Genomic DNA, 17,409 nt, shown 5'->3' with positions numbered 1-17,409 from the left:
TTTTCATACTGATAAATATTAAGAATGACCTCATGTAGACAATGAAAAAGAACATGCTTTGATTTTGTGAATGCTCAGGGTTTTATTGTCCTCACAATATATTCATTGCCTCTTAAACAGTACTCATAAAAAGGTAATAAAACTGAAGGTGCTATTGCATAGACATACACAGAACCTGCTGATGATTTATACAAGAATATACTGGCTTCAGTCACACTGAATTTAAGATAAGTATATAATGCCCATTGTTATGCTTTCAGGAGACCCTGTCGTTCTAGTGACAAAGTTTAAATACCATCATGTTCCCAGATTCATCTATTTTCCTCTAACTCGTGTCCTTTGCTCTCAGTGGTGCAGATCTTCTCCTTTTATCCACACTTTCAAGTTGTGTCCTCGGTGGATGGCTCCCTCTCTCTCTCTGGCTTCATTCTGTGTTCTGGGCATTGAGATCCTGGTAGTCAGCAGGAATAGTGTCTATGGGGGTGACAAACAGAAAGAAAGTCAAAAGCATGCTTAAAGCAGATGTAGCTGACTGGATTGCCTTTAACTTTCAGATGCTCACCGTTGCACCGATACTTCAAATTGGACCAGATGATATTTTCCTGGGAGAAGCAGAACACTCCCAGTCGCCCTCCTCTCATACTGGTGTCAATTATCACCCCTGTGTCCGCCACCAGGTTTGGGCCCTCAAAAAAGCGAGCCCTGGTTCACACACAAGGTGAAACTAGTTGGTCAGTTCACACAGTATGTGTGTGCATGTGTCAGAGGGACGGTGTGGTGTGTGTCTGTCTGTACCTGATGTATCCAACCTGTGGCCTGTGCTGGAGGAACCAGCGATAGGAAACCTTGTCCTTCCAGCCGACATTCCTGGGGTCCTTCCACAGGAGACGGACCTGCCCCTTGGTGTCTCCTGTGTGCCAGAGGGAATTCCTCAGGTGCTCACCTGGACCTGTCTCAGACTTTACCATCTGGTGGTGAAGAGCCACAAAAGATGAGAGAGGCGAAAAACTGATATTGATATAACAGATGATGACAATAAACACACTTCCCCCACACCTTGAGTTGTATTCCTGGCTCAGCCACGGCTCTGAAGGGCGCAGCCTGCCAGTAGGTTTGTTCTGTCTGTTTCCACATCACCACGTAGAATGAGGAGGAGTCCTGGTAGCCGAAGATGAAGCCAGCGTAGTCATCATCTGTCACCGTGTTCACGTGGAACGTTCCCTCAAAGTCAACCCCACTGAACGCTTTGTAGCCTGTAGATGTGGACAGTGGAGAAGAAACGCACAATAGCACTAGTTACAGAAGGACACACTGAAGAAAATGGGAGACAATCTGAAGTTACAACCGGTGATGATGTAAAAGTATGACAGTACGCTCTGCTTACCTACAGCAAGACCCGGGTCAGAGTTCATGGTCTGGACTATCTCCATACCCTGTAGGGACAAGAGAGAGTGAATTCCTTTAATTTGTGCTTGTTGATTAACTTGAACAAAATAAGGAAATTGAAAGTGCTCAAATTTTTCTATCTAGTTCAGTTGCACATTCATTTAGCATAGAATATGCACAGAAAACCGCACGAACAAGTCTGAGCTTTACAGAGAGACTGATCAAATAAATTGCTTTAGCAGAAAAAACCCACTGCATTACAGACACCTCTGAAACTAGTGGCTGGCTCAGAAAGGTGTTGTGTTGTTCACCTGGTTGAGAACCACCCAGTTGGGGTCGATCTGAGAATCCCCCTCTGGGTCCAGCACTACAGTCTGATAGGCTCTGAAGTCGGTCAGGGTGACCTCAGCATTCTCTGGGCAGTGGTCAATTATGTCAATGACATTGTCTTTGTCAAAGTCTCCTTCACACGCATCTCCAACATTATTGTCTGAAATACAAGGACACGGCTCATCTTAACCACACAGCGGAGAAATTACTGCACACGTTATCCACACGGACGTACACAAGCAGGGACAAACGGCAAATGATACTCACTATCAGAGTCCTTCTGGTCTCTGTTGGCAACTAGTCTGCAGTTGTCATTATCGTCCAGTATGCCGTCATTATCATCGTCATCATCACATTCATCTCCCTACCAAAATAAAGTATGACATTCGGAGTAGTGTAAACACAGAGCCATCTATACATCAGCATACATGAGATGAATTAATGAAATGTGATGCATGATGAAGAAGAGGATGGAGGGAGAGAGTTTAAAACCATTCCATCCTTGTCAGTGTCCAGCTGAGAGGAGTTGATGACTGTGGGACAGTTGTCCTTCGTGTTCTGGTGGCCGTCCCCATCACTGACAAAGAAGAAGAAGGGTTGGTCAAACAAATGACAAAATATTACACATCTTTATACACAGGTTTTGATAGTCAGCTCTACCTGTCTATGTTGTCGTCACAGGTATCTCCTACAAGGTCGTCATCTGAGTCGGACTGCAGGTGGATAAAACAGACGCCGTAGGTCAGAGTTATGGCAGCAGATGTTGAACTTTTTCAGGTTGATGTTTAGTGCGATACCTGGTTAGGATTGGCCATATCAGGACAGCTGTCACAGGCGTCTCCCACCCCGTCATGATCTCTGTCTCTCTGGTCTGGGTTGGGGACTCGCTGGCAGTTGTCAAGAATATTCTTCAAGCCTGAGAACATAAACACCGGAGTAGAGTTTAATTTCTACTTCATGTGCAAAGACATTGAAGGAACATTTAAAAAAAATCATGACAGAACGCAGCCTACGGACACAGTCTGTCAAATACATCAGCAGATGGCAGTGTTTGTTGAAGACGAAGGTGAAATAGTTTCCAGTGGCCTTCAATGCCTGGCAAAGGCTTACTGTGGAAAAATGCTTTTAGAGAGGAGACAGACATGACGAAGCACTGTGCCTTGAGAGTTAAAGACATAACCAAATGATCAAGAGGCTGGAGCTCTGCCAAACTGAAGGAACAGCGGCCGCCGGACAGAGTCTAAACATGCAACATGCGTCAGCATATAAAGGTAAACATGCAGGCACACACAAAGACAAGAAGTTAAAACTGTTTCCAGTGGAACAAATGAGAGGCGTTCTAAAAGGGCAATCAGTGAGAGCTGAGTATGTGAGAGGCATTTATGAAACAACACTTACGGTTCCAGTTGGAACATTTTAACATTTAACATAGTTTTCGACAGGGGTTTTAAAGTTTTTAGTCCAGACAGACACAGTAGTCTTTTGGTGCAATTATCAGCTATTAACATTGTGTTACTAAAATGATTAACTCTAAATGATGCAATAAAAGCAGTAATGGCCTTGTTTCTGTCCCTCCAATAGTAATAACCATCCAACTTTTTTACAGCCACTATGACCACAAAAATGACAGCTCTTGCACTGTGTCCCCCTTCTATTACATCTAGAGATGTAAAGCAAAAGCATGAGAACATGTTATAATTTGACTGTGAGATACTAATAAATACACTCACCATCCCCATCCATGTCATCATCGCATTCATCTCCCAGCCCGTCCTGGTCTGTGTCTCTCTGTGAGGGATTGTCTACTATTCTGCAGTTGTCACATGCATCGCCATGGAGATCCTTGTCACTGTTCCTCTGGTCCACATTAGGAACGAGCCAGCAGTTATCCTGGGACAAAAAGAAATGAAGTTTGCTGATTTAAATTCCCATACATAAGATTTGTGAGAGAACATTGAATGCTGGACCTGTGGTCACCTACATCTACGTTAATAATGCCGTCATTGTCTGCATCATCATCACAGGAGTCACCCATCCCATCCCTGTCTGCGTCCTCTTGGCCAGAGTTTGGTACAAACACACAGTTGTCCTGGAGACCACAGAGGAAAACACACATATAAAGCATTGGGTTTTAATACTGCAACAAATGAAATGCAAAAGAGAGAATAGGAGCTGTAGACATGAGTACCTGCCTACAGTTGTTGTCTCTGCACTGGAGTTTATTGTCAGGATATGCGTCAATATCAGTGTCCTTTCCACACGTGTAGCCATTACCTGCCCAGCCAACGCCACACTAAAAAACACAGACGCAAACAGGAGAAAAGGCATGGCATGACACTTCATTTAAATAGTGTAATGTGGAACAGCACAACGGGACAGTGATCCACATTCATGTGTAAACTACGCATAAGGCTGAAGGCTGAATGAATTGGTAGTATTTTCTGAATTATTACCATACAGCTAATACTGCCATCTCGCTCCACGATGCACTCAGCATTGGGGTCACAGGGGTTGGGTTGACCGTTGGGGCAAAGCCTGGAGCCAAGGCAGCCTCTCACCTGGTCACCTGTGAAGCCAGTTTTACACTCACCACAGCGGAAAGAGCCCTGATGAGGATGGTACAGAGTCAGAAACCAGGGCACTCTGCTGTAAGAGAGTGTTAGAACTATGCACCAGTTGCAGTGGTCTTACCATAGTGTTGTAGCAGTGTGAGTTGGCAGTGCAACCTCCATTCTCAGGCGGGCCCAGACACTCATCTATATCCTCACATACCTGGAAGGAATAATATATAGGTATGAAAAATAAGATCCATATTCTGTTGCCAGGCACAGATGAATCAAACAGAATTAATGTCTTATATGCAGTGTATTCATTTTCTGTTGTACCTGTTTGTGTGACTTAGCATAGGATACTCCCACTCCATTTATCTCCGGCCCGGTGTATCCCAGAGGGCATTTCTCACAGCGAAAGCCAGGAGCAGTGTTCACACACCGGACACCAGGGAAACACGGGTTAAACTGGCACTAAAACACACAAAAAACACAGAAGCTGGTCAAATGCTAACCAGTGCAACTTTCACTTCCTGGTTGCAGAGACACATGCACACCGAAAAAATATATAATCCATACCTCGTCGACGTCGTCACAGTGCACCCCGTCTCCTGTGTATCCATCAGGACAGGGGGCACAGTGGAAGTCCCCTGACTCTGAACGGATGCACATGTTCTGTCTGAAACAGGTCCCAGGTGGGCACTGAGTCAGAGGCTGAGGCTGCATGACAAACTGTCCTGGACCTGGAACTGGACCAGTGTTGGTTGGACTGCCCCCAAGACCTGTCGGCACACATAGACAGATGTGCACGCACATTGTTATAATTTCACTTTGTCCGTGGTGTCTAAATACAGTAACTGAAACCAGTTTTTGTACTACTTACCACAGGCAAGACACTCTGCGATGGTGTTCCTCAGGAAAGTCGTTTCCTTAATCTTAACCAGAAAGAAACAGGTTGTAGGACTGTTAGTCAGAATAAACTGTGTTGCTTGGGTAAATCTTTTTTACACTTTACAGCCTATAACAAAAGAGGTAAATCGTACTTTTATCTTTAAATAACTACTGAAAATATGAATGAGACTAAGAAAGCTATAAAATGTGTGTCTGCTAAGGTGATCTGTCTCCTTACATAAAAGATTCTCTCTGTGTGTTTGATAAGTTCTTTGCCCGAGGCTCCTTTACAAATCCTCTGCTTTAAATGATCATCTGAAATCATCCACTTCTCTCTGCTGCTGTGAAGGTCCGATTTTTGATTTACTCAGCTGTCTGTTGCTGATGTTACATAAAGCCTTGAAACAAAGTCGACCAGCAGGTCTTCAGAGTCTGCATTCTCACTTTTCACAATGAACTACACATTTTATTGCAAAACTGATCTCACCACGAAAAGGGAAATTCCAAATGGTTGTAAATCAGCCCACATTCTTCCATTTTTAAAAGCAGGTAATCACAAATCTTCTAAACAACCAGGGACCTCTCCACATATTCTCTAAGTTACATCCCAATGTAAACCTCTACAAATGTGTTTTCCATTTATCTCACCATCAATTTGGTTTCAAAAAGCAGCGATGAGAGTGGCAATTTTGACGATTTCATCAAATCATTCATATATTTACCTGTGCTATTAAAATTCTGTGGAGGTCTTCAGTTGATTTCCTAAACATTGTGATAAACTTCAGCATTTGTTTTGTGTGTTTTGCTTTCCGTCCCGAGGTGAGACTCAGGGCTGGGACACTGAATAGGTCACCTGCTGGTGGAGCAGTGTCTTCATCTCAGACAGCATGCTCTTCAGCTCCAGCATGGTGGCCTGGTTGTGTAGCGTGCTGCCTCCCTGGATACCTGCAAGAATTTCACAAATCAATATTAGAAACATGGATAAGGTAATTGTGACAAAAAGTTTATGATTTACATTTGTAAAAAACAATAAAATATTAGGTGTTAAAGAGTGTTTTAGTATTTCCAGCTTATTTCAGGTTTTCCAAGCAAAAATGTTAACATTGCTGTATGAAATCACCTCAAAACTCTGACATCTACTAGATTTAATAAGTTAAAACGATGGCATCTGTGTGTCAGGTGATGCCAGACACTCAGTTGCAATATGTTCTCACCCAGCAGTTGCAGAGATTCGCCCTGATCCATACTACAGTCCTGCAAAGTGGCCACATTATCTATAGTGTCTCCCGTCACCAGCTTGAGGTCTGTCAGTTCATCCTTACAGAGGAACAAAGGAAAGGAAGAAATCGAACAGTATGAGTGAAATTCATTTGCACAAATCCATCAAGAAATGGTCAAATATATTCATATTTATCCATGCTATAATCTTTGGGCTTTACTATAATATGTTTTTTATGCAGCATATATGTGCAGTATAATGTAGAAATACTTATATAACTGTAAACCTCTTACTCACCTGTCCACCTGACTGCAGGGTCCTAAGGGCCACCCTGTTGGGACCAGGTTGGAGTGACCCAAACGCAGCTGGAAGATCATCCAAAGTGTGTGCCAGTCTGCAGTCTACATAGATGTTGAGGCGAGGTGGACCACGCTGTAGACCGCTGGCATGTAGCAACACATGATGATTTCGGCCATCTGCCAGGGAGGCGTGGTTGAAACTGGTTCCACCAAATCTGTTGTCAGTCTTCTGGTAACGAATGGTGACTAGAGATGGAGAGAAGTGAGAATGAATGACAGAGGAGAGAAAACAAAGAGCGGGCAGAGAAAAGTAGCAAGGGAAAACAAGTTAAAACAGGTGGCTGATAATGAAATGTGTGGTTGTTACAGACACTGTTGTATGTCTCTGTATAATAATTCACCCTTGTTCTGTTTGGCCTGCACGCTGAAGTCCAGGTACTTGGTGTTGTCTTTGGGATTGATGACACTGTAGAGAGAGGTGGGGGCCTTGCTATGGAGCCTGAAGGAAGAGAGGAGGAAAGCCTCATCTTGCCCTTTGCTCTTCAGCTTTCCTTGGAGCAAGTCTGGCAGGCAGTCTGGAGAGTCCAGCAGGTCATAGACTAATGCAGGAGAGGAGTGTTAAACACCTGCATTACACTGCTGTAGATACAGCATAATTGTGACAAGAGAAAAGGCACAGTTTAATGTGGGCAGTGAGGGAAAAAATACAGTCAGTAGTGTGAAATATTCAGCATACCAAATGAAAAAACTTCATCTGGTACAAGTGCTGTGATGGTTTCTTTGAGAGTATTAATGGAGAGTTCTCTGAGTTTGTGTCTTAGTGGCTATGGCTCACAGTGAACAGTCCACTGATTGCTACTGCTGAGCCAGTGCACTATAGTTCTTTATTATGTGTGACAGTGTGTGTGTGTGTATGCGTGTGTGCGTGTGCGTGTGCGTGTGTGTGTGTGTGTGTGTGTGTGTGTGTGTGTGTGTGTGTGTGTGTGTGTGTGTGTGTGTGTGCACGTTCATGTTTGTATCCTGCTGCGTTTTATAGAGTGGTAGATGGAAGTTGCAGAGAGGAGCAGCAGTAAACTCTTTCCACTGGAACAAACCCACTGCTTCACACTCACATGCACGGACACATGCACACAAAAACACTTGCACGAATTCAAGAATAATACAAAGTGACAAATTGTACGGAAAGATTTGCGTGCAGATTCCAGACAAATCAAGGTTTTGCACATACACTTTCTCACTTGGTAGTTGATGTTGTTTTACCATTTAAGACTGGGCTTATTTAGGTCAGACTGTTACTAGATCCTGCACATCAAACTTTGCAAGCCACAAAAAAAGCCAATTTCATGCCAACCAAATCAATAGAATTACCCTTATTAATTGTGGTTTACTGCAGATTAGAAGTTATAAGACTGGACAACATATTGTTAGGAAGTGGAAACAAAGAGGTTTAACATGTACAGCTTGCACAAACACATTACATATAATGTTTTCCAGAAGGACATAGATGGTGAAGAGTCCGTACTTACCAGTGCCTTCAGCTGTGACACTGAGCACCAGCTGTTGCAACACCAGAGACAGAGCCGCTGCTCTGGCCCACATACCCATCATCAGTGCTTCAGAGCCGGACACACCTCAAAAGAAGCCGTGTCCCTGAAGAAAGAAAGAAATTTCCTCCTGTGGATCAGTAAGAGTGTCACAGGCTGATCAACCACAGACTGATGGACAAGTCCGGACCTTGAAGCAAAATATCAGCAGAGGTGAGATGATTTTGTGGCCACAGGCTCAGCTTTTAAAGCAAAGGGGAGTGTTCTCATATGCTCCTGTTGCGAAAGTGGCACAGTGTAGGGACTATTTTAATAGTTTGGGGGCGTGTCCCCTTGCTACTATCTTCTGATTGAATGATGAGCTGTATATTATCCCTGAAGTAATACTTCTGCTTGCTAGAAACAGTAAAACAGTCATAAATAAATTTGAAACAAAATATAAGGTATCATGCCTAGCATTTTATTCTAAAAAAGGACTGTCAGATTACTGCATGACTTACACTGCAGAGCTAAATGTGACGAGTTTTTGTGTATTTATGACTCTATTTGATTTAAAGTCAAGATAAAGCTGTTATCCCTTAAGTGCTTTGTGTTTACTGTCTTTTGGGGATTTGTAATATATTCGCATAAAAAAGTGCTTTAAATCAGCTAAAAGATGCCTGAAATGGATTGTGAATGGGTCTCAAGGGAGGAAAACCTGATTCCAGCTGGCCATTGTTTCTCACAAACATCACTGAACCTGTGTAATAAATGTGGATTTCATCTCCCAGCTCATCTTTGGTAAGCCAGTTGAACTGTATAACTATGCCACATGTTTTTAATTTTAATTCAATTTCATTTAACTTGTTCTGAATGCCTCTGCAAAGCTTTCCTAAATTCCATCTGTTGGAGGATGTGGGAAAAGGAGGACAAAGAGGGCTAGACTTGGGACAGTTTTTAACCCTGGAAACATTTCATGTTAGACGTCTGGTACTCGTCTCTAAGTTTTCTCTACTAACCTCAAGTAGATTTCAACATCGCAGCTGCTGGGCCGATCCAAACAGAGACATTTACCATCCCTCGGTGCGCTATCATTGTCTGGCTGCTTGGTCTCTGACCAAATGCCTGGCAGTCTTAAACAGTCTGACTATCACCACTGGGACAGACATCATGTTATTGTTGCTGAAAAGATATAAAGCACTACAAAAATGGAAATTACTATTTGACATGGAAATAGAATATAAAATGGTGACTTGTTCCATTAAAAGACTAGAAAATCAGAACACATAAAAAGAGCAACTGAGTGATATGACTTTTTGATCATGTTATCTTTAGCCAGACTTTAAACTGTTGACATAATGGTGGCATAATATACTGACTAATAATCACAATAATCTGAAAAACCACATGACGTGGTTAATGTTGATGAAAGTAAATAGTAGAAGAGTTCAAATCTTTGTCATTTTACAATATGTACACATTTCCCTGGTGGCAAGCCAGGAAGGAGGTATGGAAGGGACAAATCAGGAACTAACTGCTAATTGATATATCACTAACAAGTAATCCCTGAACAAATCTTCAGAAAGATCTTTGACAAGATGCGGTTTGAAACTATAAATTTTAAAAGAAGTAAAAACAACAGTTCAGGGGGTTGAAACATTTATATATCCTAATTGTAAATATTACAATACATTTCCCATATTCATGCCTGAAAGAATCTTGCAATACGATTTCACACACCCCTAAAGAGGACCGTACCATTTCTTGACCTTATCTTAGAGGATAATTCATTGATACGTTAATTCAGAAAAACAGGCTTTATTTCATTAATTAAAACGTGATTTATCTCGCTAATTCAGAAAAACAGGCTTTATCTCATTAATTAAAAAAGGATTTATCTTGTTAATTCAGAAAAGCAGAAAAACAGAATTTATCTCATTAATAAAAAAAACCAAACAGGATTAATCTCGTTAATTAAAACAGGATTTATCTCGTTAATTCAGAAAAACAGGATTTATCTCATTAATTCAAAAAAACAGAATTTACAGAATTTATCTCGTTAATTCAGAAAAACAGAATTTATAGAATTTATCTTGTTAATTCAGAAAAACCGAACCAACGCTGAAAAGGAAAAAGTTGACCCCCTCGTTGTCCTTGTGTAATTTGCACTTTGCCTATGTCTATCTATTCTTATATTCGGTGTACCATTTTTGGTGGTCCCTCTGTTAAAGTGGTGATTTGTTGTCCCTCATTCCTTCATGATTACTTCATCTTTACTTACCATTTTTATGATCCCTAAAGTGAAGTAAAGCATCATTATATCAAACCAACAAAAAGCTAATGAGAATTTACAGAGAATGAACTAGAACAGTTATTGAGTAGCTCAAGGCAGAGACTGAATTCTCAAAAACAAAAACAAACAAACAAATAACACATTTACATTAATATTCACATCCATATGTCACATTCCTTTATGCCACTACAAATACGTTTAACAGTTCATCTTAGTGACAGAAATCACATGAACATTTTTTTTTATCATATTTAATTTTTCACCTTATTTTTTTTCACTTATTTTTTTTATCTTATGATTTCCTTGAACTGATTTTTTTTTTTTTTTTTTCACCTCTGCAGGCTCTGATGTGACGGATGTGACAGGTACCTCGTGACGTCACAAGCGCCCTCCATGAACCAGAAACATGGCGGCTGCCATGGAGCTGAGATGCTGGGGAGGAGACTGGGGTTTGCCTTCTGTCCACACCGAGTCCCTCATAGTCCTGGTAACGTCGCCGTCTGTCTTTAAAAACAAATACGCTCATTGTGTCCAACTCCTACGACAGGTGTCTTTCTTCGGTTTTCTTTGCTTCCTCTCTGTGTATCTGTGGTTAGCTTCCATGCTAACCTACATACTGCAGCTTGCTTGTCGGCTGCGTCGATGTGTGTGCAGGATAGAAAATAATATCTCCAGTTGTATTTAATGTTTGTTCAGCTAGGAAATAAGATCTGTGCGGACTGCTTGGTGTGTCCTTCACGAGTGGCTGGTCGTGAGAAATCACTCACTGCTAATAATGATGTGGTCGCCTCAAGGTCAGCTTGCACAGGGTCCGATCGGGACTTCTTGGGGTTTCTTTCCCTCACTCTCTTGCTGTGTTACTCTCGGCTCTGGCCGAGGTGATGGTAACCTTGTCAGAAAATAAACAGCGGGTTGTTGATGGGCTGTTTATCATGTTGTCCCTCAGTGAATCCGTGCAGTTACAACTCCTGCCACATGGTGACACTTTGACTCATTTTCTGACCAGGATGAAACATCTGCAACCTTTTAAAGCATTGTATTAATGACACTAATAATATTTGATGATTATGGCAGGATAATGATATAATTTTAAAATCCAACATATCACTCTTTGTCAGGGATAGTTCTGGGCTTTTCTTAACTGGATGAAAACCGGGATTTAATATATGACATTTAGAAAACAGGAAATATGTAAGTAGAAAATATTATCATATAAACACAGTCAGTAATGTTGACAAGGGAAAATACAGACATTATTAATTCTCCAACATTAATCTATTCTTACAGATATTGTTCATGCCAAACATCTTCTCCAAAGTGATGATTTACTGCTTTTCTCTCTTTTATGTTATTGTAAACTGAACATATTTGGTTAATGAAAAGGTAGTTGGACAAAATAAGTAATTTGACAATGTTTCCTTGGACCCCTGAAAATTATGATAGGCAGGTTTTCCTGTTGTTTTTATGAAGAACAAATTATTAGAGTAATTACTGAAAATAATTGTTGCTTGCAGCTGATTTAACTGATTTAGTTATACATCTATTTGTCTTTATTTTGTGGTGTTTTTCCATTTGCTGCTTGTGGTTTTGCTTGTTTTAACTCTTTCTATAAATAAAGCTGTTTCAGGTCATTAGTGAAATCATTGTGGTCCCATGTGCCAAATGCATTTAGAGTCAGTGGCGTATTAAGAAGATGCATGCTGCATTTGTATCACTAGTTCCACTGTAACATTTATGACTGACTATAAAACACTGTTGTTTCCTTTTACCAATCTTCCAATTCAAGTGTGGGTTTTCTTTCAGGCATACGCCAAGTTTTCTGGGGCAGAAGTCACAGTTTCTCCAATAGACTGGACATGGAAAACGCTAACAGGTGAGCTGCAGCTTCTCATAAAGAACGCATTTATTACATGATGGTCAGGGCGCCACATGGGGATTGCTTGGTAATACACATGTGGTCAACAGAGAATTGTATGACTGACATGACAATATTTGTACATAGTGCGTAGCTCATAGTTCTAAAATAAGAAATATATCTGTATAACCCATTTGGAGATTTCTTCATACTCTACGACAGTATGGATGCTTAAGGTCATATGCCAACTGTAATACTATATCTGCCATAGTCATGAAAATTTGTGGACCTAAAGACATGCCAAAAATGTTGAAAAACACAGATGTAAAGCATTGGGTTTTATGTTCTTATGCATCTGATTAAGTTCCACTGTGGAGTGAATTAATGTAAATTGTAGGTTCACAGTACATTTCAAATTATAATGACTATTTACTAACATGTTAATACAGATGTAGTGCCAAGCCTAATTAACTTTACCTTTGTCTTGAGTTGTAATGTCTCTGTTGTTCAAACTGCAGCGACAGTCCCAGAGTTGCTCTGTGGAGAATCTGCAGTGCAAGAACCAACACAGATACTCAACTTCCTGAGGAAACAGGTGAGAGTCGGCTGAGGCTGCTCACTGTCCACCACCCGGTCATTATATCCCCAAACCCATTTAACAGAATGAGTGGATCTACAGTAATATGCATGATTTTTCTTTTTTTTTTTCAGAGATTTAATGCAGACTATGAGCTGACGGCCAGACAAGGAGCAGACACCATGGCATACATTGCCCTGCTTGAAGAGAAACTACGACCAGCTCTGGTAACACCATCTCTCACCATCTCTGCCTTTTTCTTGGCAAACACTAATCTGTGAGTGCTGTTAATGTTTAGAGTGAGGTCTGGTCTCCCACAGTTGCACACTTTCTGGGTGGATGCAGAAAACTACGCCAATCTGACACGACCATGGTTTGCGTCACGCTCGCCGTTTCCCCTTAACTTTCTTGTCCCTTGTTGCCATGCCAACACCGCCCTCTCCCGCATCCTTCTAACCAAAGGAGAGGCGCCGCTACGCAGAATCACTGAGGTGGAGGGAAAGGTACATACTCGTGTTGTGTCAACGCTGTCAACATATCAGCTCTCTTTTTCACAACTGTAAATCACTCTCACTCTGTCTGCTTCAGATCTACAGTGATGCTAAAGAGTGCCTGAATCTCCTCTCCTACAGACTGGGAACAGCAAACTACTTCTTTGGCAACTCGTGAGTTCTTTGAAATTTGCTGACTTAAATATTCATGGGAAGAACCACATGTGTACATCACATGTTGGTTTGATGTATAGAGGGAACAGGTCTTCCCAAGCGCATTTGAGAAATCCCTTTGTGGAAATCAGACTTTTAAAAATGCTTTTTGACCTGTCATCTCTGAGGATAATACTACTTTTGATATTTATGTTTCACAGCCCTGTACCGCTTGAATGTATTTTTGTATACGTGTGTGTTTGTGATTGTAGGCCGACTAGTCTGGATGCCTTTGTATTTGGTTTTGTGGCTCCACTCCATAAAGCTAGTCTTCCCAGCAGCCCTCTGCAGAGCCACCTCAGACAGCTGGATAACCTCACACGCTTCTGTGACACCATCCTTGCAGTCTACTTCAGCTCGGACCAACCTTGTAAGATCGCTGCACACACTTGAAATATTCGAAATTTGGAGCTTTAGCTTGGTAAAGTTGAGACACAAGGATGTGGGGGAACGTTTACGTTTGCCAGCACACAAACAACTAACATCATCAGAATTTTCCTTCTTCTTCTCACAGCTTCATTTCACTGCATACTTGCTTTTTGTATCTGCTTTTTTTTTGGGTGTTCGTTGACTTAACACTGTTCCCATTCCTCTAATTCTCTGCAAAATCCTCTTTCTTCTGCTGGTGTCTCCGTACATCATCTCTCTCCAGGTCCTCCCCCACCTGTTCAGGAAACAGTGGATGCCAACCTGCAGAAACTAACTCAGCTTGTAAACAAAGAATCCAACTTAATAGAAAAGGTGGATCTGCTTTCCTTTCCTCTTCTTTGCATGGGTTCATGGTTGCATTGGGCAGGTGCTGTTTCAGCTGTACTTAAACAAATATTGTATCTTACTGAATCACTGTTTTCTGCTCATGCATATGTACTCTTCACTAAACTGTACATCCTGTACTGTAGATGGATGATAACCTTCGCAGCAGCCCTCAGCACAAACCCCACAGACCAGACCCCAAGCCCAGTCTGGCCAGTGAGAGGGGCTCTACTCCTGCTTAACCCTTGACCTTACACCCCTGATCCAGCCTTATGAATCAAGGAGGACCACCCTGTAGATGAAAGATGCTGCTCTGAGTATGACTCAACGTCCTGAAATCAAAAAATTGTTGAACTACAACTTGAATGGAAAATAACGCAATCATTAACAGAAATATGACTATATAATTACAAAAGAGACTTTTTTTACAGCAAGATAATGATGATAGATTTCAAAGATGTTTGTCTGAAAGGGAAGGAAAAGTGCTTGTGTGAGGTTTTTAAGAAGGTTGAGCGCATGTATGCGGTAAAGATGGAATGCTATGAAGTGGTCCTCAATGAGAAAGACACAGAAAGTTCAAAGGGAAACCAACCTACAGTTGATGCACCACTGACTACACAAAGATATTGAAGTTAAATACTAAGTTAAAGAGACCTTGGTCACTAAAGTAGAACAGTGTGGTGCTAAAGAACCTTATGGCAAGATTTGTTTAGTTGTCTTATGTTGCTCCAGTTATGAATCTGTGTTTTATCATGGAGGATCTCAGCTTCTTTAGCACCCTTCTGAGCTCACAGTATTCCTAATACCTACTGTAAAATGTTCTGCGCTGTAAATTCTCATAATATTTGAATTAGGGTAATGTACACTATGTATGCAGTCATCAGACTAAACGATTCACCAATTACTTATTTTTCTTTGGTTTCACCTCCTCTGTTGTGTATAACTTGTATACTTGTAAATAGTTTCATGAATGAAATCGATGCAATTTACTTGTGGTTTCCTCTAATAGGGCTGATCTATTTGTTCACAATCTTTGCTAGATACACAGGTAATGGAAGGGCCTTACACACTGTATTAACTTATTCATGCAAAATATTTGGGATTAACATGTTTATGTGTGTGCTTGTGTGTGTGTGTGTGTGTGTGTGTGTGTGTGTGTGTGTGTGTGTGTGTGTGTGTGTGTGTGTGTGTGTGTGTGTGTGTGTGTGTCACTTTCAGTCATTTTTTCTTTGTTGTGCGATATTGTGTGTCATTAACAATCCACTCACTTCTGAGTTGCCATGATTTTCCATGACATCATTTATGTTGCTTTGTTTTTTTTTCCTCCTGTGTTATCATTTGCTGTGCCTATTTAACACTCACTCTGTTTAAATTGAAGTGTCTGTCCCATTTGGGGAATGTCTCATTCGCTGCCTTTTGCTTTCTTTTATTTGCACAGTCTGATTATCTAGTCCAGAAATTGGACTGGGTTATGAGTTGCCTATGTTTCCTTTTATTAAGCCTCTTTTTTCACTTTCATGTTCCCTAATATCCTCACAGCTCATACATCACAGAACCAGGTCTACTTCATGTGATTCCTTTCATGATCTCTGTGTTGCAGTTTTAAAATGTTAATACTTGTAAAGATACTTGGGCTCTTGCAACTTCATGGATACATTCCCTTTAAAGTACCATATTCTGAAACTGAAGTGTTCATAGGGGTGTGTGCTGTCATCACACCGTGTTGTTGGACGGGCTTGTGAGGACCATATGGGTGCAGTGCGCCATCACGACTGCTGGTGTCAAAACGTCTTGTTAACAGTGTCCTTCATAGTTTTGATACATTGTCATAAATTATTTTTGTCATTTCAGTTGCTGTTGTTCATTATCTGTTGATGGTTACTGAAATACAAATATGATAAGCCAACCTTGACCGCTGTCTTTTCTTTTTTGTATTTACTTTTTTCAAACAAAATAAATATCAAAATGACATTTCCAAACGTGTTTATGAGCCGGAGCCAAAGTCAGAGCTTTCTACTGGACATTTTTCATTTGAAAAAGAAAATGTTTTCAACCTCCTCTAACTAAGCCAAGGCATCAAGCTGTGCTTACTGGGTGACTCTTTTTTCCAGTCATAGTTACAGAAGGTTTCACTATTGCCCACTGTGCTTCTGATTGTGTGATCAGTTGTTTAGATGTTGGGAGGATAGAGAGCTCTTTGTCTGGTTTTGGCCTTAGACCTGGAAAAAAGAGTAATTAGGCTGAGAGGAAATGATGTATACTTGAAATCAGACATTGTCCAAATCATTGGTCATGTGTGGGAGAAACTCCCACTGAAACTTCTCTTGGCTGGCTATCTAGTAAGCGCAGTAACTGCAAACAAAGAGCACATTTGGATCTGTTGTCTATTTTGTGTTGCATCTTTTCTGCAGTATTTATTTACGACACATTTTTCTGGGTTAGAAAATCATGTTTGTCAGATAGAGTCAGAGAACTCTGCTGATGAGATAAAAAAAACAGGGCACCGCACCACGTTTTCTGGCCTGCAGGATTGAAACTGGGTCCTAACTTACAATAACTTCCTGAGCCTTCCCGAATTCAGCTATAATAAAAACTGTCCCAGCTTCCTAACCCAGTGTTATCCTCTGCAGGAAGAAAGAGAAGAATCATTTCCAGTAAAGTGAGACTGTCACCTTTCAAAGATCTTTCCTTCAGGTTCCAGCTGAGCACTTGGAAGCCAGCAGCTGTTCCCTGATGGTTTGCATGTGTGTTTGCCCTCCACTCCACCTCCTCCTCTCCTTCTCCCTCCCCTCTCTGTTTCCCCAGAAATAAGTAAAGGTGTCAGATGAGGGAAAAATAACAAGAGTGCCTGGAAAAATAATAACATAATAATTGTAAAATGACATGTCCTCTGGAAAACTGTATAGCTTTGTTGACGAGGTGTATGGCCCACAAATCCACAGTAGCTGCGGGTCATAAAAAGGAATCTGGAAGTCTAAATGTTTGATAGATTCTGCAGACATTGTTAGGATTGGTAGCAGAAATATATTT

General features: G+C 41.1%; 2 protein-coding genes across 4 annotated transcripts; one reads left to right on the top strand and one right to left on the bottom strand.

Annotated features, from left to right (window-relative positions):
* Window positions 1-57: 57 nt before the first annotated feature.
* Window positions 58-8,480, bottom strand: thbs4a (thrombospondin 4a). The gene is made up of 23 exons (XM_071482776.1): window positions 8,201-8,480; window positions 7,076-7,273; window positions 6,673-6,920; window positions 6,371-6,473; window positions 6,010-6,101; window positions 5,149-5,200; window positions 4,845-5,047; window positions 4,602-4,739; window positions 4,408-4,488; window positions 4,170-4,322; window positions 3,905-4,009; window positions 3,698-3,805; window positions 3,447-3,606; window positions 2,514-2,632; window positions 2,377-2,429; window positions 2,209-2,293; window positions 1,984-2,080; window positions 1,698-1,876; window positions 1,385-1,433; window positions 1,057-1,253; window positions 796-968; window positions 563-702; window positions 58-474 (listed from the first exon to the last, which is right to left on the bottom strand). Exons 1-23 carry the CDS (start codon window positions 8,280-8,282, stop codon window positions 425-427), a joined length of 2,865 nt encoding a protein of 954 aa, XP_071338877.1. The 5' UTR covers window positions 8,283-8,480; the 3' UTR covers window positions 58-424.
* Window positions 8,481-10,840: 2,360 nt separating this feature from the next.
* mtx3 (metaxin 3) lies at window positions 10,841-16,285 on the top strand. 3 transcript variants are annotated; one of them, XM_071482773.1, is made up of 9 exons: window positions 10,841-10,977; window positions 12,294-12,363; window positions 12,864-12,940; window positions 13,057-13,149; window positions 13,243-13,425; window positions 13,511-13,587; window positions 13,839-13,996; window positions 14,279-14,367; window positions 14,526-16,285. In XM_071482773.1, the coding sequence occupies exons 1-9, from the start codon at window positions 10,897-10,899 to the stop codon at window positions 14,619-14,621; spliced, it is 924 nt and encodes a 307-aa protein (XP_071338874.1). In that variant the 5' UTR covers window positions 10,841-10,896; the 3' UTR covers window positions 14,622-16,285. The 3 variants fall into 3 exon arrangements, with proteins under 3 accessions (XP_071338874.1, XP_071338875.1, XP_071338876.1); XM_071482774.1 differs by having other exon boundaries at window positions 14,279-14,422; window positions 14,526-14,667; XM_071482775.1 differs by lacking the exon at window positions 14,279-14,367.
* The last annotated feature ends 1,124 nt before the right edge of the window (window positions 16,286-17,409 follow it).

The sequence above is a fragment of the Trachinotus anak genome, unplaced genomic scaffold (assembly GCF_046630095.1).
Source record: "Trachinotus anak isolate AG129_WGS33_773 ecotype Australia unplaced genomic scaffold, CSIRO_AGI_Tana_v1 ptg000008l, whole genome shotgun sequence".
Classification (NCBI taxonomy): Eukaryota; Metazoa; Chordata; class Actinopteri; order Carangiformes; family Carangidae; genus Trachinotus; species Trachinotus anak.
Note: the sequence above shows the minus strand (reverse complement) of the source record. Positions and strands in the feature narration are given on the sequence as shown.

What these genes read in the sequence shown, in the direction of transcription:
- mtx3 (XM_071482773.1), top strand. Translation starts at nt 10,897, where the DNA reads ATGGCGGCTGCCATGGAGCTGAGATGCTGGGGAGGAGACTGGGGTTTG. An exon ending in GACATGGAAAACGCTAACAG is followed by an intron (nt 12,364 to 12,863) that starts GTGAGCTGCAGC and finishes TTCAAACTGCAG; the next exon opens with CGACAGTCCCAGAGTTGCTC. An exon ending in AGAAACTACGACCAGCTCTG is followed by an intron (nt 13,150 to 13,242) that starts GTAACACCATCT and finishes GGTCTCCCACAG; the next exon opens with TTGCACACTTTCTGGGTGGA.
- thbs4a (XM_071482776.1), bottom strand. Translation starts at nt 8,282, where the DNA reads ATGATGGGTATGTGGGCCAGAGCAGCGGCTCTGTCTCTGGTGTTGCAA. An exon ending in CGAATCTCTGCAACTGCTGG is followed by an intron (nt 6,102 to 6,370) that starts GTGAGAACATAT and finishes AAATTCTTGCAG; the next exon opens with GTATCCAGGGAGGCAGCACG. An exon ending in TGTGACGACAACATAGACAG is followed by an intron (nt 2,294 to 2,376) that starts GTAGAGCTGACT and finishes CTTCTTTGTCAG; the next exon opens with TGATGGGGACGGCCACCAGA.